The sequence below is a fragment of the Epargyreus clarus genome, unplaced genomic scaffold (assembly GCF_041222505.1).
Source record: "Epargyreus clarus isolate Ecla_fem2 unplaced genomic scaffold, WU_Ecla_fem_2.2 ptg000023l, whole genome shotgun sequence".
In the NCBI taxonomy this organism is placed as follows: Eukaryota; Metazoa; Arthropoda; class Insecta; order Lepidoptera; family Hesperiidae; genus Epargyreus; species Epargyreus clarus.
The window spans coordinates 17,135,303-17,161,848 of NW_027332230.1; the positions used below are offsets into that span (position 1 = coordinate 17,135,303).

At 48.1% G+C, this 26,546-nt stretch overlaps 2 protein-coding genes across 3 annotated transcripts in view; both read left to right on the forward strand.

Annotated features, from left to right (window-relative positions):
* The window catches only part of LOC140751781 (fat-like cadherin-related tumor suppressor homolog), a 32,725-nt gene extending 32,499 nt beyond the window's left edge, over positions 1–226 (forward strand). Inside the window, exon 10 of the mRNA XM_073085820.1 lies at positions 66–226. Coding sequence (XP_072941921.1) covers positions 66–226 — 161 coding nt within the window. The remainder of the gene's footprint in view (positions 1–65) is intronic.
* kug (FAT atypical cadherin kugelei) lies at positions 72–26,546 on the forward strand. Of its 2 annotated transcripts, XM_073085587.1 has the most exons (23): positions 72–205; positions 2,350–2,597; positions 2,678–3,109; positions 3,270–3,492; positions 3,582–3,908; positions 4,016–4,813; positions 5,976–6,108; positions 8,465–8,689; positions 8,787–8,810; positions 9,282–9,518; positions 9,610–9,822; positions 10,771–11,634; positions 11,845–12,156; positions 12,377–12,538; positions 12,646–13,188; positions 13,294–13,463; positions 13,978–14,199; positions 14,294–16,864; positions 22,309–22,891; positions 23,673–24,146; positions 24,219–24,506; positions 24,632–24,742; positions 24,827–26,546. In XM_073085587.1, exons 2-23 carry the CDS (start codon positions 2,374–2,376, stop codon positions 24,991–24,993), a joined length of 9,303 nt encoding a protein of 3,100 aa, XP_072941688.1. In that variant the 5' UTR covers positions 72–205; positions 2,350–2,373; the 3' UTR covers positions 24,994–26,546. The 2 variants fall into 2 exon arrangements, with proteins under 2 accessions (XP_072941688.1, XP_072941689.1); XM_073085588.1 differs by lacking the exon at positions 8,787–8,810.

Below are 26,546 nucleotides of genomic sequence, written 5' to 3' on the forward strand. Positions count from 1 at the left end.
GGTCCCTCTCCTTGCGGCCGCGCTTGCCGCCCGAACGAATCTTTCATGCGTCCGTGTCGTTTCAGACGGTGACCCTCGACATCAGTTCGCGCTAGGTCGCGAGGACGGCAGCTTGGTGCTGGCGCGGCGTCTGTTGTGGGAGGAGCAGCCGCGGTACGCTCTAAACGTGTCCGTCACCGACGGCACCAACGTAGTCCACTCGGTCGTGAGTTCCTCGTCATATTAATTTACTCCTACTTAATCTATACCAATTTGATCACCTGGGTGATCAGATGCGATTTAATCACCTGTATGCAAATCTATAATGGATATCTAAATTATTGTTTATTATGTATACATAATTAATACATTTTATCATGAATGAAGGTCATTTATCTTTACCTTCCAGAATTTGATCCTTTTAGCGGCACTGTTAACGCGATAGTGAAATAATATAGGTGTATTTTTTAAATGATCTCATTAGATTTCCGGCAAGGAAAATTACATTTCAAATGAATTGTAATGGTGCAGTTTTAGTTTTTAATTAAATTTGGCCTGATAACTCCTTCCAGCACTTTTTCACTAATTCTTTTAATTCAGATATCCGGAATTCGGAAGGGCCATTTGAAATATTCACCCTGTATATGAAACTAGCAAAATTTGGCTACTTCTAATGGTTACGACAGATCGTATCCATGCATCATCAGAACTTAGGAGTGTAACGTAAAAATGTTCATCATATACCATGTATCCTAAATATTTAATTTTCAATTAAAATTTTAAGAGTAACCGTAAGCGGTCTGCAAAAACCTAGGTGATTGAGTGAACGACATTTTAAGCACCCGTTCTTTATATGTTTTCTATATCTAAATATACAGGATGAATTTTTTTTAATAGGCCTTCAGGCCCAAATCCGAAACTATAAGGATTAGCGGAAAATGCTGAAACGAGTTACGAGCCCGATTTTGATAAAAACTAAAACGGCATCATTACTTTTTTAAAATATCCTTTGCCCTAGCCGGGAATCGAACGAGTTCATTTTGAAAAAAATACACCCTCTATATTATTCCGCTATCCGATAGTGTTGCATATAAGGATCAAATTCTGGGAAGTAACGATAAACGAAAAACTAAAAGAAAAGCCTCAATTTAAAAAAAATACATATCTTTTCATCTTAATTTGGCAGTTAAGTTCTCGCCATTCATTAATATAAACATTTCGCGTATGAACATTTATCTGCGGCCTATTATTTCAAATCATTCTAAAGCGGACGTTTTGTTCTCCAAGAATTTATATTTTCATGTTTGACTTAGTTAAGGTTATTTTTAGGACCATTATAATAGATTTTCAACTTGCTATGCGCAGAGTTTCGTTTAATACAAATGTAAAGTTGACAATTTGCGAGAATGCCTTTCCGACTCCAAACCGAGTGATTACTTAACAAAGATATATAGAAAATCATATTTGACATTGAATCAAAGTTGTAAACAACAAAAAATGAGAATTTACTAATTAACCAGTTATCTATTTTTATTAAAAAATAAATGGTAAAAACGGCGGGAACTTTATTGCCAACCTGTTACTTTTTCTCATACTAAGCCGTATGTCATGGTCATAACATCGAAGATTTAGTTGATTAACCAACAAATACTTCGATGTTATGACTAGTATTTGTTGGTTAATCAACTAAATCTTCGATGTTATGACTTATGCTTAGTCCTTTAGAATTATACATATGTAATGTATAGTCCTTAAGGATTAGTATGCCAATGTATGAAAAGAAAATAATTTCTTATAAGAAATCCTTTTCCCTTAATTAGTCACATAACATTACTTCCCAGAATTTGATCCTTATAAGCGACACTATCAGATAGTGGAATAATATAGAGGGTGTATTTTTTTTAAAAGGAACTCGTTCGATTCCTGGCTAGGTAAAAAGGTATTTTAAAAAAGTAATGATGCAGTTTTAGTTTTCATCAAAATTGGCCTCGTAACTCCTTACAGTATTTTTCGCTAATCCTTGTAGTTTGGGATTTGGCCCTGAAGGCCTATTTGAAAAATTCACCCTGTATATAACTCAAAGGTGTCTGACTGACGTAGTGATCTATCAACGCACAGCCCAAACCACTGGACGGATAGGGCTGAAATTTGGCATGCAGGTAGATGTTATGACGTAGGCATCAGCCAAGAAAGGATTTTGATCAATTTTACCCCCAAGGGGATAAAATAGGGGATGAAAATATTACTTCGTAACGCGAGCGAAGCCGCGGGCAAAAGCTCGTTGATGATATAAGGCTTCTAAAACATTATATTTTTTTGAAGTCAAACAATGAAAGAAAGCACGAAATTTATGGATGGAAATCGCGGTAGGTCAACATCACGGTCATCAACGATATGAACGAGGCCGGCGTGTCTTTCTCACAAGCGGAATACGTGGTGGAGGTGTCGGAGGCGGCGCGCGCGGGCGAGGCGCTGGTGGCGCTGCGGGCCGCCGCGCCCGGCGCGCCCGACGCGCGCCTGCTGTACGGCATCAGCGCCGCGCGCGCGCCCCGCGACCTGGCGCTGTTCCGCCTGCACGAGCTCACCGGCGTGCTGGAGCTCGCCCGCCCTCTCGACAGGTACCGTCGTCCTCCTCGATCCTTTCGGAATTGATTTCACTCGTCGCCGGACACGGTCTCACCCGACGAATCGGTCGCAGGGAAACCGCGGCCGTTCACGAGTTGACGGTGTGGGCGCGCGACCAGGCGCCGCGAGCGTCCGTGGCGTACGCGCGCGTGACGGTGCGCGTGCACGACGCGGACGAGCACGCGCCCGAGTGGGGCCGGCGGCTGTGGGAGGCGCGGCTGGCGCGCGGCGCGGCGCCCGGCGCGCTGGTGGCGCCGCTGCGGGCCGCCGACCGCGACGCGGGCGACGCGGCGCGCATCCGCTACTCGCTGGCGGGCGGCGACGCGGGCGGGCTGTTCGCGGTGGACGCGGCGCTGGGCGACGTGACGCTGGCGCGCGCGCTGCCGGCCGCCGGCCCGCGCGACTACACGCTGCACGTGCGCGCCTCCAACCCGCCGCCCTCCGCGCGCTCCTCAACTCTACCGTTACACGTCGTCGTCGTCGAGCCGGACGACGCTCCACCTAGGTTAGCTCTTTTTCGACTTTTTCTTCATTTCTTACTTAAAACTAATTTTATTTATGTAGAGATGCAGTGGAAGTAATAAAACAAGTATCACATTATACTTATTATTGTATACTAACAATAATATAACCAGAATAATGCAATTGAATAAAAAAAATTAAAGGTTTACGACGGAAGAAGTGGTGTGCGAGGTGTACGAAAACGACCCTGCGGGGACGGTGGTAGCTACTCTCGAGGCGCGCAGCTCGTCGGCGGTGTGGTACTCGCTGAGTGGCGGCGAGGGACGCTTCCGTCTCAACCCGGCCGCCGGCGTGCTAGCCCTACAGACGCCCCTCGACTTCGAGGACCGGGACTCCTACGAGCTCACCGTCGTCGCAATGAACATGGTAGCGCCCCGTCATCTTTTCTCGGAAGTCTTGTGTGGGACGGGTGGGATGCTTGTATTTCGGAGCGCTGTAACGCGGTGGTTTCACAGGGAGGCGGCAGCGCCACGGCGCGCGTGACGGTGCACGTGGTCGATCGCAACGAGTTCGCGCCACGGCTGGTGCGGCGCGCGTACCGCGGCCGCGTGTCGGAGGCGGTGGCGGCGGGCGCGCTGGTGGCGGACGCGGAGCGCGCGCCGGGCGAGCCGCTGGTGCTGGACACGGAGGACGCGGACTCGCCCGCCAATCGCCAGCGCGCCTTCGAGATCCTGGAGCCGCGCGCCGCCGCGCTATTCCGGCTCGATCCCACCACTGGCGCTCTGCAACTTGCCGCACCGCTCGATTACGAATTGGCGACCTCCCATCAATTTACCGTCAAGGTTCGTCGTTACTGAGTAATTTCTGCGGTGTCTCGACTAAACTCGCTTCAAATGTACAAATCTGTTTATTTGCCTAAAAATATTTCCAAAATCGTCGCCTCCTTCAGGTCATCGACATGGGAAACCCGAGATTGCCATCGGACAGCGTCGCCCAGATCACCGTCGAGGTGATGAACGTGAACGACTGCCCGCCGGCCTTCGCGCAGGCGTCGTACGAGGCAACCGTGCTGCTTCCCAGCGCCGCCGGCGTGCGCGTGCTGACGCTGACGGCCGCCGACCCGGACGGGGCGCCCGCACCTCTGAAGTTCGACATCATCGACGGCGACCCGCGCGGCGCCTTCGCGCTGTCCGCCGCGGGCGAGCTCGCCGTGGCCGACCCCGGCGCGCTGACCGCCACGCAGCGCCTGCGCGTGCGCGTGTCGGACGGCCTGTACTCGAGCACGGCGCGCGTGGAGGTGCGCGCGCGCGAGCCCGACAACTCGGGGCTCGCCTTCCAGAAGGCCGACTACTACGGCTCTGTGGTGGAGAACTCGACGAAGCCCGCCGTGGTGGCGGTGCTGAACGTGCTCGGCGCGGCGCTCAACGAGCACGTGGAGTTCCGCATCCTCAACCCGGCGGAGGGCTTCGAGGTGGGGCGCACGTCGGGCGCGGTGCGCACCACGGGCGCGGCGCTGGACCGCGAGCGGCGCGACGCGTACGTGCTGCTGCTGCAGGCGCGGTCGGGCGCGGCGGGCGCCGGCCGCGTGGCGCACGCGCGCCTGCACGTCACCGTCACCGACGTCAACGACAACTGCCCCGTGTTCGTGGGGCGGCCGTACGCCGCGGCCGTGCGCGCGGGCGCGGAGGCGGGCTCGCCCGTGCTCAAGGTCCATGCGGTGGACGCCGACGCCAACGATAACGGGGAGGTTCGTGACCCTCTGACCTTACTTGCTAACTACAAAGTTGCGAGATGTTATGTGAAACCTAGTCGGATTAATTATTTAATATCTACGTATAAGAAAGAAAGAAAGAAAGGAAAGAAAAGTAGAAAGAAACTCTAGGTAGTGCAAACTCTAGGTAGTTATAAATGTTCTACTGACAGACATGAGCAGAAGGGCCAACACTTTGATATTTTCAAAAGCACCCCACGCTTTTTTTACAAATAAATATATCTTTTTTTGTTAATACAATTTTTCATTAAAATTTATTTTATATTTTTAGTTTGATTTCTATAAAAGCGTGTTCTTTAGTTTTTTTAAACTATATTTATTTTTTATGTTAAATTTCTTATAAAAGCGAGTTCTTTAGTTTCTTTAATTATTATTTATTGATTTATTTATACTGCTGTTCACATTAAGACTCCACAAAGCGTCATAATTATAAGGATGTATGTTGATCTCTTTCTACTGAAAAACGGAGTTACTCACTGACAAACATACAAGTGAAGCTAATATAAAGCGTGTAAAAAGAGAAATGGTCTTTAAAAAATACATGACATAAATAATTTAAATATAAGTTGCTTGGGTACATATAATTCTAAATTCGTCCAACCAACTTATATTTAAATCATTTTTTCAATTTGTAGTGATTGGTTATTAACTCGGCCTCATGATCGAGGGGTCCGAGGTTCAAATCCCAGGTCACAGACACATCTGATTTTTCAAATTATGTGCATATTACAAATTAATTATCACTTGCTTGAACGGTAAAGGCGAACATCGGCAACCTGCGTACCTGAGAAATCTTAAAAAAAAGTTTTTAAAGGAACGTGAAGGCTACGAATTTGCCCTCGGCCAGCACAGTGGGCTATGGCCTAAAGCCTCCCGTTCTGAGAGGAGACCCATGCCCAGCAGTGGGACAATAACGGGTTGATGATGATGATGATAAGTACTACTGAAGATGATTGCTTAAGGCTTAAACAATCTCATTATTAATTAACTATACATTTTTATAGCAACCCAATCAATACAACTTAATTTTAACGATAAATAGAACTACTTTCACACTTTGAAACAATTTGGAAAAAAATGCATTACAAAATTTTTAGGAATTTAAAATCTGGTCGTTAAAACCGATGTGCTTGGTCAGGTGCGGTACGAGATGAAGCGCGGGCACGGCGAGCTGTTCCGCGTGGAGCGGCGCTCCGGCCAGCTGGCGCTGCGCCAGCCGCTCGACGCGCACGGACAGCTCTACACGCTCGTCATCGCTGCCTTCGACGGCGGTATGACTCCTCCAAACATATTTTTGATTTATTGTTTAATGTTAGGAAGAACAGTTAACACCTATCTAAGGACACTCAGGTCATTGTGACGAATATAATGACACCTAAATTGTCGACTTTCCTCCAGTCGTTTGTTAGATCCGATCAAATAAAGAAAGACAAACATACAAAATACGCACGAAAAACAACCCTTCCTTGGCGGTCGGGTAAAAAAAAATGAAATAAATGTTGGTTTAGTACATATTTCTTTAGTCGGCGCCAATATATTTCGTTGGATAACGGCGTGAACAGCTTGTTGATATTTTAATTAAATTACTTGTATTTGGTTTGGTTATATTTTAATTTTAAACTTATTTATTTATTTATTTATTTAATTCACAAAATTATATTTTTATTATAATAAATTGTGACTGCATATTATTTTCATTGATGAATTATTATTATCTTATTACATACTTACATTCAGGTAAAACATTAATTATTATGTTCATTAAAATTCATTATTTCGATCTATTAAAAATATTAAATGATAATTTATAATAACCGTATAAAGTTATGTAAATGACAGTTCGTCTCCACTCATTATTATTAGGTTCACAAATTGAATGTAACACTACAATATACACAAAACAAATCATACATAAATGCCAATGCAGTGTTCATTCTAAGAACAGTGAACACAGCTTACATGAGAAATGAGAATAGGATAACAAAAATAAAAAATAAAGAAATAAATAATAATAACAAAAAAAATCTAACCAGTTAAGTTAAAATAACATCTTTAATTGTGTTTTGGGTGAGGTTAACGAACCATGGAATATATCAAAGGATGAACATATGGCATTGTATGACGATAACATTCTATACAGTGGGGAATGTTCTCCTACGTTTGTTCGACAATGTGGTACATGAAAAGTCTTTCTATTATTCAAACGACTACCAGGACGTGGTATTTGAATATCGATATTTTTTGGGAAGCCCTCACAAAACACCATACCGTGAATGATTTTGAAAAGTAATAAAATATCTGATATTTTACGGCGGGCACATAATGATTTCATATTATAAAAGTTTAATCTGCTTACGTATGAGTGTAATTGTTTGCAGTTATTATTAGTATAAGATAATTGATACAGGAATCTCTTTTTAACCGACTTCAAAAAGGAGGTGGTTATCAATTCGGCCGGTATCTTTTTTTTTTATGTATGTACACGAATTACTCCGCCGTTAGTGGACCGATTTTAATAATTCTTTTTTTATTGTGTAGGGACAAGCTGGAAATTGGTCCCATTTAAATATGGTTAGAATCCATCGATGGGTTCTGGAGAAAATGAGGGGAACTCCTCCACCCATGTCGGCGCTCATATTAGACACGCTGTTTACATCGTTATCCAACTAAATATATTGAGCGCCGACTTCACAAATATGTACTAAACCAACATTTATTTCAATTATTTTTTACTCTGTAGTGATATAGAAGTCGGTTGTATTTTTTGTGTAAAAAAATTTTGAATTCGTTCTAATCTATTACAATGTACTTCGTATCCTGGCGACCAGATTGAGCTATTATATTCAAGGATGCTTCTAATCAGACCATTGTATAAAGATATTGTGACTTGTGAATCTTTAAAAATTTTGGTTTGTCTTGTTACAAATCAAGACAATTGTGATGCTTTTTTAACTACGCTGTCTATGTGAGCTCTGAAATCTAAAAAACTGTCTAAAATAACTCCTAAATCTCTAATCTCATTAACTTCAGTTAGAGGAATATTCTGTAAAAAAATAAATAGTTTTGAGAGGTTCCCTTTTTTTAGTAAATTTTATATGATAACATTTCTCAACATTTAATTTCATTTTATTATTAGAGCTCCATCGTTGTACTTTATTTATTTCATATTGTAATATTTTAACATCTTCTTCGGTCTTAATCAAATGATTTTTCGATCAAAAATCATTTGATTAGGTAGCGTGTTACTGTTACGTTTTTGGTTATTTACAAGATGCCAAATATGTTTAGGTTTACTTTTAATAGTTTTGGCGGCGCTATCTTTAAATTTTTTGTAACATACTTTCAACATAGCATCATAGCGATTTCTGAGTGAAACAATACGTCTTATCTCTTTGACAGTTTTTGACAGAATTTGATATGATAGCTTATGACAGCTAGCTTAGGTCGTAAAAAATTTATTGCTTTTGGTAAGCAGTTTTTGTAAAACAGTTCTTCTGTCACTCAGAATTTTATAAACACGTTTGACGCCACTTTTTAAGTTCATTTTGTATGGGATCGTGTTTCTAGTTCTTATTAGTGATCGAAGTGAAAAAGTCTGTTTAAAGTGATATCGTTCGAATCTGGCAGGTACGCCGGCGTGCGGCGCGGAGGCGGAGGTGAGCGTGCGCGTGTGGGGCGGCGGCGCGGCGCCGTGGTGGCCGCGCGCGCTGGAGGCCCGCGCCGCGCGCGAGGACGCGGCCGCCGGCGCCGCGCTGGCGCCGCCGCTGCAGGCGCGCTCGCCGCTGCAGCGCCAGCTCATCTACACGTTGCACGAGGGGCCCGCCGACCTCTTCGAGATCCACTTCGACACCGGTGAGTCCCCGCGGCCCCGCCCCCTCGTCTCTCTCCGGCTCTCTCCCGCTCCCTCTACTCTCGGCGCCGTCACTAAACTTGTGATTTTATCCCGCAGCACCCGACAGGGGGAATAGCCCATGTGAGTATTCGCTGTCGCTGTCCGTTCGCCTCGCTCGCACTGCGCTCCCGCCGGACCGTGTCGAACGTTTCCTTAAATTTAAATTTTGGAAAGCTTATTTTTTAAATCGACGCGAGTGACGCGATTGCAATATGAATCGATTTCCTTTACTTTTGTAAAATCCATAAGTGATAATACGACACAGGGGAGAAATCGGTCGACATGGTCCCGCATCGTCCGTTACACGATTGTTTTATGTTTCCCCTTCCATAGATTCCCCGATCTGAATTTCGCTTTTTGAATATCGTTTATATCATATGTATGATTTTTCGATTTTTGCAAATCATAGTTTAATCATAGTGTTATCGATCATACGCTACTTCATGCATGCCGTACCGTGACTAACGAGGCTCCTCGATCATTTCGCCGGCTGTACATTCGCCAATGCTCATCATCGTTGGTCTTATTTGGCGCTTCCGGTGCGCGGCGCAGGCGCGGTGGTGGTGCGCGCGCCGCTGGACTACGAGCGCGCGCGCGAGCACCGCCTCACCGTGCGCGCCACCGACGGCGTCACCGGCGCCTTCGCTGACGTCACCGTCGTCGTCTCTGTGCTCGATGTCAACGACTGCGCGCCCGAGTTCGAGCGCGACGAGTACCGCGCCACCGTGTCCGAGGCGGCCGCCGTGGGGGACCTCGTGCTCGCCGTGCACGCTGCCGACAACGACACCGGTGCGTATGTCGCGTGTGGCTCGCAACTAACGCTATTAACCATGTTCATATATTCTACGTTCCTTATGTATTTCGATCTGTCCGGGTGCAGGTGAGAACGGTGAAGTGTCGTACTCGCTAACGGCATGGGGACCCGAGGCGGACGCCGAGGAGGCTGCGCTGTTTACTGTGGACGCGCAGAGCGGCGAGGTGCGCGTGGCGGCCCCGTTGGATCGAGAGCGCCGCGCCGAACACCACCTGCTCCTCACTGCGACCGACCGCGGTCGGCCGACGCTGCTTACCACCGCCCACCTGTTCGTTACAGGTTAGCAATGTTTCAATATTTAGAACCTCCTAGGAACCGAGTTTCTAATGTATAAATCATATATTTATACATTAGAAACTCGGTATATATATATTTAGGGTAGGTAAGTATATATCTCGTTAAAGTAATTTGCAATACGTTTATTAATTGTTATTAATTAGCCTGTTGATCTACTAACCTATTCTGTGTTGCTAATGAGTGGTTGGCGTTGTTCCTAAACTCCTGATTTCCAGCAGCTGGGTAACCGATGGTTATCTGTTCAATTGTAGGTTATACTTTATTATTCGCGCATAACATGTTCCAGCATCCTTCCTTACGCTTCGGCACCTTAAAAATTAAACTACATATAATACAAGGTTAAATTAAATACTCTAATAGAACGTAGATAACAGATATACTAACGTTTCGTTTAACATACTCGTTCTTACACGTAATCGTAATTTTCTTAATATTAGTTCACTTTTGTAACACAAAACGGCACTTATTGAGCAGCACAATGTTTATAGAAGGTTAATATAAAATTAATAAAAAAAAAGGGTAGAAGATTTTTTTCTTTTTTTCTCCCGTTTACAACACTTGGCACGATGTATACTGCACAGCCTTCCGAGCAACGTTCGCATACGGTCCGGGCTGAAAATCAGTTGCCGAGATCCAATCTCGGTTTTTTTCTGAGCTCCGGAACCTTTTTCACAGACTTTAGCTGTAACACTCGATTATGTATTTTGTTTGTTTATTTTTTAATTTACTTTATTATTTTCAGTTTTTTTTTTTATATTTTGTGTAATTTTATTTCTTAGAAAATTTAGTCAATAAGTTCATAATTAAGTTTGTGTTTCCATATGTGTATTTTGGATTTCATTGTTTATTATGTGTTATAATTTGTTGTTGTGGCTTAAGTTCTTGAAATAAATAATCTATCTATCTATCTATCTATATTTCATATTTCAGTGGACGACGTGAACGATAGTCCGCCGCGCATGGAGCGCACGGTGGTGGCGGCGCTCGTGTCGGTGGAGGCGGCGCGGGGCACGGCGCTGGCGCGCGTGGCGGCCTGGGACCCCGACGCGCGCGACGCGGGGCGGCTGCGCTACGCGCTGGCCGGCGCGCCCGCCGAGCGCCGCGCCTTCGCCGTGCACCCGCGCACCGGCGTGCTCACGCTGCTGGACCCGCGCGCCTTGCCGCCCACCGGCGCGCCGCGCTCCCTCAACGTGTCCGTATCGGACGGGGCGCACGCCGCCTTCGCGCGCGTCAAGCTCTCGCTGGCCCCGGCCAACCGCCACGCGCCGCACTTTCCGCACCTCGTGCACGAGGCGCGCGCGCTCGAGAACCGACCTGCGCCGCTGCTGCTCACCACGGTCAAGGCGCACGACGAGGACGCCGGCGAGTACGGCACGGTGACGTATTCGATTCCATCGACGAAGTTGCGCGAGACGTTCGCCGTGGATCCGACGAGCGGTGCGCTGACCACGCGCGTTCCGCTGGACCGCGAGGCGCGCGCCGAGTGGGAGGTTCCGGTGACGGCCAGCGACGGCGGCGGGCTGCTGCGGCACACCACGGTGCGCGTGCGCGTGGCGGACGAGAACGACAACGCGCCCGAGTTCTCGCTGCGCGAGTACCGCGCGGCCGTGCCCGCCGCCCGCGCGCCGCACGCGCCTTTCCTCACGCTGACGGCGCACGATGCGGACGTGGGCGAGCATGCGCGCCTCACCTACTCCGTGTACGAGGGCGAACTACACGCCGACACCGACGGGCTCTTCACGGTGGACCCGCTCACCGGCGCGCTCTCCTTCGCTCGCAACGCCACCGCATTCGGTGAGAGCCCCTCGGTCCTTCATCACAAATATTTAATGCATGTTGAGAGATAAAACAGTCATTGCTGCACAATGGTTTTTTAATACATTGCATTACGATTGCATACATGCTCCTGCACTTGTCAACTTGTAAATATTACTTAGATACGAAACGATTATACCGTAACAATAAAATGGAACGCGAGCCGAGTAAGAGCTTATTTACTTGCAGGCGGGCGCACGGTGCAGGTGTGGGTGCGCGCGCGCGACGGCGGCGGGCTGGCGGGCGAGGCGGCCGTGGCCGTGAGCGTGCTGGCGCCGGGGCAGGCCGCGCCGCGCCTGGCGCCGCCGCCGCCCGCGCTGTTCCTGCGCGAGGACGCGGCGCCGGGCACGCTCATCGCCGAGCTGGCGGCCGCCGCGCCCGCGCCGCGCTACCGCCTGGCCGCCGCGCCGCAGCCGCGCGACCTGTTCGCCGTAGACGCGGCCGGCCGCCTGCTGCTCGCCGCACCGCTCGACCGCGAAACCGCGCAGGACCACGTCATCGGTAAACGATTACATTTTTTTTGCACATCTTTCAGAGTATAATATATTTGCTGTAGGTATAATATATGATCAAAAAGTGACTGGCAGTCGAAATTAATTGTTTTAATTTTTTAAATTGAATATCTTATACCGATACAGCACCTAAGTCCGAAGACCGAATATAAGCTCACTCTGGCAATAAAATATTGTTTAGGTTTTATTCCCATGTTGCACCTTTGTAGGAATTATCGCAGAGGGAGTTGAGGGCGCGGAGGGTGTGTCCGACATGGTGGTGACGCGGCTGCACGTGCTGGACGTCAACGAGCACGCGCCCGCCTTCCACTCGCAGCCCTACGTCGTCCACCTCGCCGAGAACACGCCGCCGCACTCCAGCGTGGTGCAGTGTTAGTATAGTATATTTACCGCTATTTAATATTTCCTGGAATATAGGAACTTAACTTAAGCGTCGGCCGATGAGAATTAGTAAATTTGTTTATTTCTTATCATGAAGTGATGGCGGATGATCCGGACGCCGGCTCGAACGGCGAGGTGCGGTTCGCGCTCGTGTGGGACGAGGGTGAGGAGGGCGAGGCGCCCTTCGCCGTAGAGCCGCACTCGGGCTGGGTCACCACCACGGCGCCGCTGGACCGCGAGGCGCGCGCCGAATACCGCCTGGCGCTACTCGCCACCGACGCGGCGGCGACGCGGCGCTCCTCGCGCGGCTCGCTCGTCGTGCGCCTCGTGGACTACAACGACTGCCCGCCGCGCGCCGCGCAGCCCGCCTACGCGGCCGAGGTGCGCGAAGACGCGGCCGCGGGCACGGTGGTGGCGCGCCTGCAGGTCGACGACGCGGACGTGGCGGGCGCGCCGCTGGCCTTCTTCGTGGCGGCCGGCGACGAGCGCGCGCGCTTCCAGCTGCGCGCGTCCGGCGAGCTGTTCGTGGCGCGCGCGCTGGACCGCGAGACGGAGCCCCACTACGAGCTGTCAGTGGCCGTCACCGACGGCAAGTTCACCGCCTACACGGCCGTACACGTCACCGTCCTCGACGTCAACGGTACGTTTTTCGAACTGCTCCCTCGCATGTGGTACACGAACTGCACGTTATGAACAAAAGTTGTAAAGGAACGAAAAACTATACACCCCCCTCGTCGCTTCGCAGACAACCCGCCGTACTGCGTGCGGCACCGCTACCGCGCGCGGCTGGCGGAGGACGCGGCGCGCGGCTCGCGGCTGCTGGCGCTGCGCACGCGCGACGCGGACGAGCCGCGCAACGCGCGCCTGCGCTACTTCCTCAGCGGCGACCACGCCGACCACTTCGCCATCGACAAGGTTAGCTCGCTTCTTGTACTCCTTGATTGCCTTAGATTTAATATAATCATTTTGACGATGAACATGGGATGTATTTTTCACACGTTACAATTGTCATATTAGAGATAATAAGTTTAACACTCAATTTAATCAGTTCCAACTTACGAGAGAGACGTTACTTATCGACGCCGGCTTCCCAACTTTTATTCCGGTTCAAGGGATGCAGAGAGAGCCCTGTGACAGACGCATAGACAGCGGAGGCTTCGTAGTTGTAGGGCTACGTTTATGCCTCTTGGGTACGGAATACGATAAAACGGGATATCTCGACTATGGAAATAAATTGAGTAATCTTAAAATCAATTAAGTAATTGTATCTTTAAATTCGTCACACATCTCCTTTAATCATTTTCGTCTTTTAATACTTTATACGTCTTTTAATGATTTAATTTAACTTCAGTGATAATGCAAAAATGTTTGACATTTTCATCCTACTTAAACTAGCGTAGTATAAAATGTTTCACTTCTTTTAATGTAGGAAACCGGTGTGGTTACTGTGGCGGGAGATTTAGACCGCGAGACTATAGCGGCGTATCGGCTCGTGGCGCACGCGCAGGACCGCGACCGCCCGGAGTGGGAGTGTAGTTCAGAAGTCGAAGTGACAATCGACGACGTCAACGACAACGACCCGCGCTTCTCCTCCTCCGTTTACAGCGTCACCTTGCCGGAAGACGCCGATCTGGGAACTCTCGTCGCTAAGGTAAGGATTCGGTCTCAGAAACCTCCTCCTATTAAAATATACTGTCGAAGATTTAAATATAAATCCATGTGACGAGAGAATTTGTCCGTTACAGGTACACGCGACCGATGCGGATCTCGGCGAGAACCGACTCGTGAGGTACGCCTTCGCGGAAGACACGGGCGGGGCGTTCGAGCTGGCGGCCGACAGCGGCATCATCACGCTGCGCGCGGCGCTGGACCGCGAGACGCAAGCCGAGCACCGCCTCGCCGTGCGCGCCTTCGACGCCGGCACGCCGCCGCGCTCCGCCGCCGCCACCGTGCGCCTCACCGTGGCCGACGTCAACGACAACCCGCCCGAGTTCGAGTTCCGCCGATACCACGCAGTCGTGCCCGAGATCGACGCCGTCGGCACCGAGGTGCTGCGCGTGCGCGCCACCTCGCAGGATACGGGCGTCAACGCCGACGTGTACTATTCCATCGTCGGCGGGGACGACCGAGACGACTTCGCCGTGGACCGGGCCGGAGGCGCCGTCACGATCGCGCGACCTCTCGACTACGAGAGAAGAAAGGAGTACCTGTTGACGGTGCAAGCGATCGACGGGGGCTCCCCGCCGCTGAGCGACCTCGCCACGTTGAACATCACGGTGACGGACAGCAACGACAATGCGCCGGCATTCTCGCAGACGTCGTACGGAGCGCGCGTGCGCGAGGACGCCGCGGTGGGCACGCGCGTGCTGCAGGTGATCGCGGACGACGCGGACGACGGCGTCAACGGCCGCGTGTCGTACTCGGTGGCGCGCGGAGACCGCGACGGCCGCTTCTCCGTGGACGCCGACACCGGCTACGTGTCGGTGGCGGCGCCGCTGGACCGCGAGGCCACGCCCGCCTACGTGCTGGAGCTGCGCGCGCGCGACCGCGGCGTGCCCGCGCTCGAGGCCACCGCTCTCGTCAACATCGAGATCGTCGACGCCAACGACAACCCGCCGCTCTTCGCTCAAACCAACTACTCGGCGATCGTTCAAGAAGATAAACCGCTGGGGCACACGTTGTTGAAATTCATCGTCGATGACGCGGACGCCCCCCCTAACGCCGCCCCGTACACGTTCGACTTCCAATCCGGCAACGAAATGGGCGCCTTTCGATTGGAACAAGACGGCTACTTGCGCTCTGCGACTCGTTTCAACCACCGGATCAAGGATCGCTATGTCTTACAGGTTCGCGTCTTCGACAACGGAACGCCGCCACTCTTTTCCGATGCTTGGGTATATATCAAAGTAATCGAAGAATCGCAATATCCTCCGGTAGTGACCCCGCTTGAAATCATGGTTAATTCGTATTTGGACGAATTTCCGGGTGGAATCGTGGGCCGCGTCTATGCTTCCGATCGCGATGCGTACGATACGTTGACGTACGCTTTGGCGCCCGTGGACGGTGCCACGTACGCCGCGGCCGACCTGTTCCAGCTGGCGCCCGACGGCACGCTGCGTGCCGCTCCGCGTCTCGACGTCGGCGACTACCGACTTAACGTTACCGTCGACGATGGCAAATTCGTCGGGTTCGCAATTATCAAAATTACTGTCGTACTCATATCAGACGAGATGCTCGCCCAAGCGATAGTCATTCGATTCCGCGAGGTCACGGACCGAGATTTCGTGCTCAGTCACAGGAAGGGTTTCGTTCGAGCCGTACGAGAGGCTACGGACTGTGAACCCAGCGACATAGTCATCATAAGCGTGCAACAGTCCGGTGACGACAACGAAGTCGATCCGACCCGCAAGCGACGAGACGCCGAAGCGACCGAACGTCGGGAGAGGCAAGTGGCGCAGGACCTCGACGTCGCGTTCGCGGTGCGTGCACCGGGCGACAGCGGCGGCTTCCTGCCCGCGGAGGCGCTTCGCCGTCGTCTGCACGCTCATCTCGAACGACTGGAGGAAAGGACCCGTCTCGTCGTGGAGGAGCTGGTGCGCGCCGCTTGCGGCGGTTGCATTCACGGCGCGTGCACGGAGCGCGTGCGGCTGAACGCGGCCGGCGTGCGCGCGGTCTCCACCGACGTGTTCTCGCTCGTAGCGCCGCCGCACCGCCTGCGCGGCGAGTGCGTCTGCGCGCCGGGCTTCGGCGGCGAGCGCTGCGAGCGGCCCGCGGCGCTCGGCGCGGCCGCCGCGTGCGGCGCGTGCGGCGCGGCGCGCTGCGAGCCGGCGCCCGGCCCGCCCGGCTACCGCTGCTGCGAGGCGGACGAGTGCCGCGCGCCCGCCGCCGTGGCGCGGCTGGCCGGCGACGGGTACCTCGCCTATCGCCTGGAACGCGGCGTGGTCGACGGCGAGCGGCTGCTGGACGACGAGCTCACGATATCGCTGAGGTTCCGCACGCGAAGCCCACGCGGCATCCTGCTGTACGCCGCCGGGCGCGTGGACTACGCGGTGCTGGAGGTGGCGGACGGGCGGCTGCAGTTCCGCATGGAGCTGGGCGCGGGCGAGGCGCTGGTGCGCGCGGACGCGGGCGTGGCGGACGGCGCGTGGCACGAGGCGCGGCTGGAGCGGCGCGGCGGCGCGGCGCGGCTGACGCTGGACCGGCGCACGGCGGCCGCGCAGGCGCCCGCGCCGGCCGCCGTGCTGGACGCGCGCGCCGAGCGGCTGCTGCTGGGCGCCGCGCTGCAGCGACACGCACACGCGCTGGCCCCCGAGCAGGTGAGCGACCCAGCGACTGTCATGCGTACCTTTATAATGCATTCATTATTTTATAAGTGAACCAGTGCAATGAAAGTCTTGTGTTGCTCCAAAAATACATAGACAAACAATAATAATATGAATCTCTTTGGAAGAATGACGTTCTCTATAGTAATATTACCCTTGTATAGTTCTCGCCAAATCGCTAGTCCACTCTGAACATGCTTCGCGCAGGTTTACAGTCAGGCATATATTTTCTAGTAAAGTTTTTAATATATATGAATAGTAATAAATATTTTTGTCGTGTCAAAGGAATTAGCACACTATTTCTATATACAGGGTGAATTTTTAAAACGGGCCTTCAGGGCCAAATCCGAAAGTATAAAGATTAGCGAAAAATGCTGGAAGGAGTTACGAGGCCGATTTTGATAAAAACGAAAACTGCATAATTAGTTTTTTTAAATATTTTTTTCCTTAGCCGGGAATCGAACGAGTTCATTTTGAAAAAAATGACACCTCTATATTATTTCACTATCTGATAGTGTCGCTTATAACGATCAAATTCTGGGAAGTAATGTTATGTGACAAATTAAAGGAAAAGGAAAATTTTGAAGAAAATACGTATTTTTCCATACATTGGCATACTAATCCTTAAGGATTATACATAACAAATGATTTATGTATAATTCTTTAGAAACAGACATAAGTCATACCATTGAAGAATTTGTTGGTTAATCAACTAATTATTCGATGTTATTACTATGACATACGGCTTAGTATGAGAAAGTAATAGTTTGGCAAATAAGTTACCGCCGTTTTTGGGATGTATTTTTTAATGAAAATAGATAACTGATTAAATAGTAAATTATTATGGTGTGTTGTTTTTCAACTTCGTTTCAACGTTAAATATGATTTTCTATATCTCTTTTTTTAGTAATCACTCGAATTTGACTCTAAAAAGTAATTCTCGCAAATTGTCAACTTTACATCTGTATTAAACGAAACGCCGCCCATAACAAGTAAATCTATTTTAATGGTCCTAAAAATAACCTTAGCTAAGTCGGACATAAAAATATAAATTATTGGGAAACAAAACGTCAATTTCGAATGATTAGAAACATTGAGTCAAAAAAAATGTTAATACACGAAATGTTTAAAATGATGAATGGCGGGAACTTAACTGCCAAATTAATATGAAAAAATATGTATTTTCTTAAAATTGAGGCTTTTCCTTTAGTTTGTCATTTATCATTACTTTCCAGATTTTGATCCTTATAAGCAACACTATCAGATAATGGAATAACATAGAGGGTGCATTTTTTTTTCAAAATGACCTCGTTCGATTCCCGGCTAGGGAAAAAGTTATTTTAAAAAAGTAACGATGCAGTTTTAGTTTTTATCAAAATCGGCCTCGTAACTCCTTTCAGCATTTTTCGCTAATACTTATAGTTTCGGATTTGGCCCTGAAGGCCCGTTTTAAAAATTCACCCTGTATATGTTACAGCCAAAGTGTAAATTCACATATTATACATAATATCTTGCCATTATGTATAATATCTACTCAATTTATTCGAAGTGATAAATAACACTGTATTAATCACATTAACCAGCCATTATATATAATATCTACATAATCTTGGACAAAAATGATAAAACGAGTAATGGTAAAGATTTGAAGTTTCTATTTCAACTTTCCTTAAGCATAAATTATATTTTTTGTAATTTTATAATGATCCACATATCGAATAATAGATATGTTGAGATGTTTTATGCCCAGTCTCTGTACACGATGTACGTAAATCAGCTATAGGGTGGAGTAATAAAATACATACCTTACTATTATCTCAGATCGCTTATAAATATGTTAAGTACATTATTGACTTTACATAATTTGGACCCACCCGCTCGCAGGGCGCCGTGCGCCCTGTTCGCTTAGTTTTATATTTTTTCTTTATGTTCCAACCTAACTTAACCAATCCTAAATAATTTTATACAGGCTTGGTATTGGTTGCGAGGGGTTAAGTCAAATTCACGATAATTCGGACCTAAAATGTATGATTCATAGTTACTGTAATGCTGTTTGCATTACAGTAACTATGAATCATACAGTTTAGGTAGGTTGATCAAGATGACGTTGATACAACATAATTCATCATTAATAATTTTAGTCAATCTTAAGATTTACCGTACTTCGGGCTTTTACAATAACATATTTATTACTTTGACTAATAGACTACAGGCCCATGTTGAAAAATGTATGGGTCATTTGAACCACCAGGTGACCTATCTAGAACGATATAAGAGCATAAAATAATAAGATTCAGCACTATGCCGTCACTTGTAAGCTGTCCAACTGAGTGCAGATGAGAATTCGAAAGTACAGGTTGAGTGAGTACATTTTGGTCACATATTTTTGTACGGCATTCTTACCACCGATAGATCCATTAAAATATTACGAAAACGCACAGTGCCATACAAAAATGGTGCGCCACAAATTCGGATTTTTTTTTTATTTTCCGACAATTACCGGGGTAAATTTGGTCATTTGATTTTGTACGACATCTGTGTCACACTATTTCAATACTGCTTTTAATCCATTATTCCGCAACGCCGTATAAAAATCATGCGACAAGGGGAAAAAATCGAGAGTTACTCTCTCTTTCCGTAGTCCAGGGGGTGATTTGAAAAAGTACGGCTTCGGTTCCAAAACATTATCTAGCACTCAGAAGTATTATTAAAAGTAATGCCGTCAAAAAATGATTGTTCCTTTGAATGTATATCAATAATCATCTTAATTTCATCGTATCCTTGATTTATAGAGCTGTAAAGTCATTTGAACCTGTACGGGAACTTTTTGTTTAACATGATATTGTAAAATACAATTGTTATATAGTATTGCCGTTCAAAAGAAACCGTTCTAAAAAAAATTATAGAGAAATGCAAAAACTGAAATTTTGCAAATTATTGTAAAAGTTTAAATATTATAGATTTACATTTTATTCCTTGTTTTAAATAGTATTAACATAGATAAATTAGGAAAAAAATGATGCCGTACATTTTTGTGCAGACCATATCTTTTAGGCTGATGAAAGCGACGCTACAATTTTAAGGATACTTTATGCCCATCTGATACAGTACGGCATTAACATATTTTTGAAGAGAACAATTGTAATATGATAAAATCACTATGACGTCTAACTGAACTGAAACGGTGTGTATATTATGTCCAAGAATTGAAACTGTCAATCCCAGTATCAACAGTTTTTTATACTTTTTGGTTTAATATATACTTCAAACATTATTGATAATGATGATAATGATGATTATTGTAATGATGTGAATAAATAAAACAATCATTTTTTAGAAAAATATCGATAAATTTAATGATGATAATAAAAAATATGGTTTTTCTTTCAATTATTCAGTATCGGAATCAGTTGCTGAGTTGTTATCGGAATCAACGTCTTCATCGACGTCCGAATTATCTTCTCTATTATTTTCTGAAACATAAATATGTCTTTGTCAAAATCAAAGTCTTACGTACAAATTAAAGATTTATTTATTTACCAATGACGTTATCATCTTCGCCCGATTCCTCATCCGGTTCCGTTATGTCACAGACTTTTTGGGGGCATTCCTCGCCGTGAAACCAATCGAAATCGTACCGACCGTCATTAAGAACCCATCCATAGTTTATTTACATTAATAAAACACATAAATTTAACCAATCATGTAAGTATTTTGGCAGTATAGTAACATCAAAGTTAACTAACTACCCTCACATATTTTATTATCAAAATATAAAAAAAAATCACCTGACATTTCGTTATATGGATTTTTTATTTTTTTTTCAGTTTTTTTTCCCCTTTGAACCAACGAAAATGTACGGCACATGAAAAAATATTATCTATGCATAAAATACTTTTATGCATAGATAATATTCAAAATAAATGTATTTCATGTTGTGTCAAATCACCCCCTGGACTATGGAAAGAGAGGGGATTGCAACTCTCGATTTTTTCCCCTTGTCGCATGATTTTTGTACGGCGTTGCGGAATAATGGATTAAAAGCAGTATTGAAATAGTATGACACAGATGCCGTACAAAATCAAATGACCAAATTTACCCCGGTAATTGTCGGAAAATAAAAAAGAATTCCGACTTTGTGGCGCACCATTTTTGTACGGCACTGTGCGTTTTCTTATTATTTTTAATGAATCTATCGGTGGTAAGAATGCCGTACAAAAATATGTGACCAAAATGTACTCACTCTACCTGTACTTTCGAATTCTCATCTGCACTCAGTTGGACAGCTTACAAGTGACGGCATAGTGCCGAATCTTATTATTTTATGCTCTTATATCGTTCTAGATAGGTCACCTGGTGGTTCAAATGACCCATAAATTTTTCAACATGGGCCTGTAATCTATAACTTTAACACGCTATTATATATAGCAGCCGGATAAAGTGATTAATTTAGCACATTGTCTGGACAAATTAATTATTATACACTAGCTCAGCGTTTCCCAGCCTTTTTCAGTCTACGGACCCTTAGGACATCAAGCAAAGTTTTCACAGACCCCCTAAATAAAATAAACAGCGAAAAAAACGCAATCCCAAATATCATGTTTTTACAGGAGAGCCAAAACAAAATTTGAAAAACCAATTATTTTTTTTATAGATTAATAATAGTATTATACATAATGGGATGCATCTTTTTTAATTTTTAAAATACCATGTGCTTAGATCACATTTTTCCAATAGAACTGGTTTGCCGATTTTTCGTTTTGCGGCCTTTTTGCATTTAATGAGCGATTTATGGTCCAGAGATGACACCGCGGATCCCCATACATATACTCGCGGACCCCCATCCCGTCTATATTTTGATATTTTCTTCGTGTCTTCATTTCTGGTATTTATTAATCTTCAGTTTCTAAATTATCCATTTTTTCTGATCCAGTTTTCTCTTCTACATTTCTTCTATAATCATTTTTCTACATATCTTCCTAATTTCTTCTTATTAATTTATTTCTTCTTGAACGCCACCCGGTGCGCATGCAACGTGATTCACACGCGCACCGGCATGGCAGGGTCGCCATGTAGTGATGTCGCAGGCAGGTTCGATTTAAAGGCGTGTTGATGGGTTGAAGGCTTTATTATAACTAACTTAATAATACTCTAACCCTATCTTATATTATAACGCCTTAGCTCCACACTACAAATGTGAGCCACCTCCGACCTCTGATACCTTTGTTTTGCTTCTGCGTATCGCGCATAGTTAAGAGCGGACTAGCAGTTTGGTGCGATTTATGCCTGAACACATGAAAACATTTTTTAAAATTTGTAGCCAACTTCATGGTGTTGAGTGAAATTTGTCGTTGGTAAAAAACACCCTCATAATTTTCCAAACGCCCCACAAGAAGTGTACTTTAAAAAATGAAAACATGTCGTCACGTCGGTCTCAGGTGACCTACGGTTTCGACGGGTGCATATCGGAAGTGAAGCTGGGGAACGTCCCGCTGCCGCTGGAGGAGGGCGGCACGTCGAGCGACGGGCGCGCGCAGCTGCTGCGGCGCGTGCGCGCGCGCGTGGCGCCGGCCTGCCCGCCGCTGCCCGCGCCCGGCGCCTGCGCCGCGCAGCCCTGCCTGCACGGCGGCTCGTGCCGCGAGCTGCCCGCCGGCTACGAGTGCCTGTGCCACGCGCGCTTCCTGGGCCGCCACTGCGAGGTGGACACGGACCCGTGCGCGTCGCAGCCGTGCCTGCACGGCGGCTACTGCGCGGCGGAGGGCTCGCGGTTCCGCTGCGCGTGCGCGGCGGGGCTGGCGGGCGCGCGCTGCGAGCGCGGGCGCTGGTGCGCGCCCGGCGTGTGCGCGCACGGCGGCGCGTGCGAGGAGGGCGAGTGGGGCCCGTCGTGCCGCTGCCGCGGGTACTACGGGCCGCGCTGCCAGTACGACGTGGACGAGTGCGCCGGCGAGCCGTGTCTCAACGGTGCCACGTGCCTCAACGAACCGGGCTCCTTCCGCTGCCTCTGCCCGCCCGACAAGACCGGTGAGTCCCGCCGGTTGAATCGTCTAACATTATGTTTATTATTCTACTTATTAAATAATTAACATAAAGCGTTCTATGCTACGTTTCATAGTTTTGAAGTAGCAGTAAGCAGTCGCGTATGGTGGCAATTCTGTAGTAGATCACGATAAAATAATTTTCCTTGTTTTTTAAATCATTCGTGGTATGGTGTTTTGTGCGGGCTTCTTATAAAAGACGGATATCAAAATATCACGTCCTGGTAGCCATCCGAGTAATAAAAAGACTTTTCATGTGCCGAATTGTTGAAAAAACATAGGAGAACACTCTCCACCTCAGAACAATTCACTAGCATATTGTTATTCTGAGCTCTCCATTGTAAATAATGAAATCGTCATACAATGACATACGTTCATCTTTTGACATATTTCATGGTTCTGTGACTCGGCTAAAGCACAATTGAATAAATTCTTGTATACTATTTCAGTTTTTATTATTATTTCTATTTACTTTTTTTCACTTTGTAAGATGTTCACTGTTTTTAGTATTACTGTTATTTGTGTAAGATATTTTATGTTGAATATGTGGTGTAAATTTAATTTTTGAATCTAATAAAAATAAATGAAAGATATAAAAAAATCTGAGATTTATAACTAGTCCGAAGTACTAGTTATAAAACGCTGATTTTATTTTATCAATTCGGTTAGGCATAACATATCGTATGATTGTCGTTAAGATAACATAACTAATTCGGTGGAGAGACAGGTTAATTTCGATTACAAACGTACGATGTGTACTCCGTCAGGCATGAACTGTGGCAACCCGCTGTACTCGGACGCGGTGGTGTCGGGCGGCGCGGCGGGCGGCGCGGCGCTGCGCGACGCGTGGCGCTGGGCGTGCGCCGCGCGCTGGCCGCTGGCCGCCGCCGCCGCCGCCGCGCTGCTGCTGGCCGCGCTGGCCGCGCTGCCGCTGCTGCTGCGCCGCCGCGCTCGCAACGCGCTGCCGCCCGCGCCGCTCAACAGCGCGCTCGACAAGCTGCCGCCGCGCGCCTCCAAGCTGTCCAACCTGGAGGCCGTGCGCCGCGAGCGACCCGCCTCGTGCGCCGAGCCGCCGCCGCTCAACAACATCGACACGCTGCGATCCTACGGCTCCGCCGGCGACGAGCTCGAAGGCATCCCACCCGACTACCTGCGCAACTTGAACATCGACCCGGCCGACCGCAAGCCGTGGTCGGAGCAGATGCACTTGCACACGTTCGTGGACAACAAGATATACAACGGTGAGTTGCGTGCGCTCGGCCGACTTCCGGTCGCCCCTCGAACTTCGTCACGAACGGTTCCTTCTTTTGCAGATCTGAAGGCGTGCAACGCGCGAGCGCGCGGCGCGTCTCCGGCGGCGGCGCGACGTGCGGTGGGCGGCGCGGCGCTGGGCGGCGACCTGGTGGGCGGCTACCACTGGGACTGCTCGGACTGGTGCGGCGGCGGCGGCGCGCTGCCCGGCATCAGCGAGGTGGCGGGCTCGGAGCGTCCCGACTCGTCCTCGCCGCCCTCCCCGCCCTCGCCCCGCTCGCCGCGGCCGCGCCCTCCGCCCGACACGGACTCCGCACCCGAAGACCTGGATCGGCTTCGCTTCACGGACGGTGAGTTCCTCGTTTTCTGTCGGCGATCTCCCAACTTCGCCGTCGAAGTCGTCATTCCTTCCGATGTGTTTATTATCTTCCACGATTCGAATTTAGCGTAATAATCGCATCCGGTGAATTCACAGCGTCCTCGTACCTGTTGCATCCCGATGAATATTTGCCCGTGGAGAGCGAGGACACCCTGCGCGCTCGCACCCTCCGGGAGCCGGACGCCCACAGTCTCATTACTATGTTAGGTGAGTTTACGATTCAAATAAAAAACAACCCAAGATCTTCCTGCAAATTCGACGCCTCCGATACACGTGACGGTGTGGTTACAGAGGAGCGGCACTCGCTGCTGGGCGGCGCGTGCGGCGGCTGCGGCGCGGGCTCCTGCAGCGACGTGTCGGCGCGGCTCTGCGAGATCGAGGACTCGGAAGCGGAACCGGACACCGAAGCGGAGGCGGAGGCGCCGGGCGCGGGCGGCGCGCGGCATACGGACGTGTGACGGCGGCGCGCGGCCCGCCCGCCGCCCGCCCCCGCGCCCGCCCCCGCCGCCGCCGCGCCCGCCCGCCGCCGCCGCCTGGCCCCGCGCGGCCTCTAGCCCGCGCCGCCGGGGCTCGCCCTGGACGTCGTCGCCACCTACCTTTGAACTCGCCGATTGAAATTTCAGTTGTCCCGGAGCTATCACATTTTAGTTCCGTGAATTGACACGAAACTTGGGGTGGGGTGGAATTGTAGCCAGTGCGGGAGATCGCGCGAAATATTCTTCTGACGACCTCGCGGTCCTGACCGACTTCGTTGACACTTTTTAAAGATCCGTTGGCTTGGGACGACCGAATTGAACCCCACTCGGACTGATTTGTCGCCGCCGCCGGCCGATTTGAACGGAGCTCACGTCGTTCCTTTAGACAAAAGATTATTGTTCTTTAAAAACGCGAGTCACGTAAGAATTTACCGGACGGCGGCGTTAATGTGATATGTGATAACGATTTTCTCGCGAGTGAACATGAGCGAACGATCGTGTAGTTGTAACATTCGCCATAAGTTTGATTAAGAAATATAGCATAGTTGTAGTATCATAAGCTGTACATATATGAATTAACGTTAAGGTGGACGAGCCGCGTCGCGCCGGGCCCCGCATTAAATCTCGCCTGTATATAATTTATCTTCATATGAGCGTTATATTTTTGTATATATAGGTAACCATGAGTGATTTCGCAAAGCGAAGCCTGAGACATGTAAATTCGATGTAAATATAATAGTAGGATCGGGCTAAGTTTGTGTCGGTGGTGGCATTTGCGTAAAGCATGAGCATACGCGTATGTGTGTGTTTATGTGTGTTTTCAAATGGATGTGTGCATGTGTGGTGTGATTGCCCGAATCGGTGTGTGTGTGCCGTGTGTCGCGTGTGGGTGTGTGCGAGGCGCGGGGTGAGCGGTCGTATCCGTATTATTAAATTACAATGGTGCTCCGACTATAGTTTCATATCATAACTTTAAACTGCATTTACGAGCTGTTCTCCTTGTAGGCTAGCAAGTAGGCTAAGGGATCTATTTTTATATGTGCACGAGGGCGCCGCGACGCCCGCGACTGACTGACGCGCGCAGAGGACGATACTGAACTAGTTCACGACTATTGTGTGAAAAATAATTTATTTAACGACTGTTATATCAGTTTTGACACAACAAATAAAGCTATTATGAGATTACATTTAGTATTGTTTAAATTCAAAATTGTTATTTTTTTCTTTTCTAAACATTATTAGGCAAATACTGTAATAAAATAATAATTTGTTTTTGATAAACGATGGCATCAGATTGATTCCCACCGTCGTGTGCTCTAGGACAACTGTAGGACGATACTCTTTAATAAGTATTTGACACTTTATTCATAGATAACAATATTGGTGGGAATCAATTTGTAACTACTCGATAACTTAGCCTTAAATGGTTGTTCTAAATTGAAATTGTAATAATAGCGTACTTTGAAGACATTAACAAAATTGTATTATTTCTCATATTGTGTCATGGTTTACTTCAATAAAATATATACAATTTA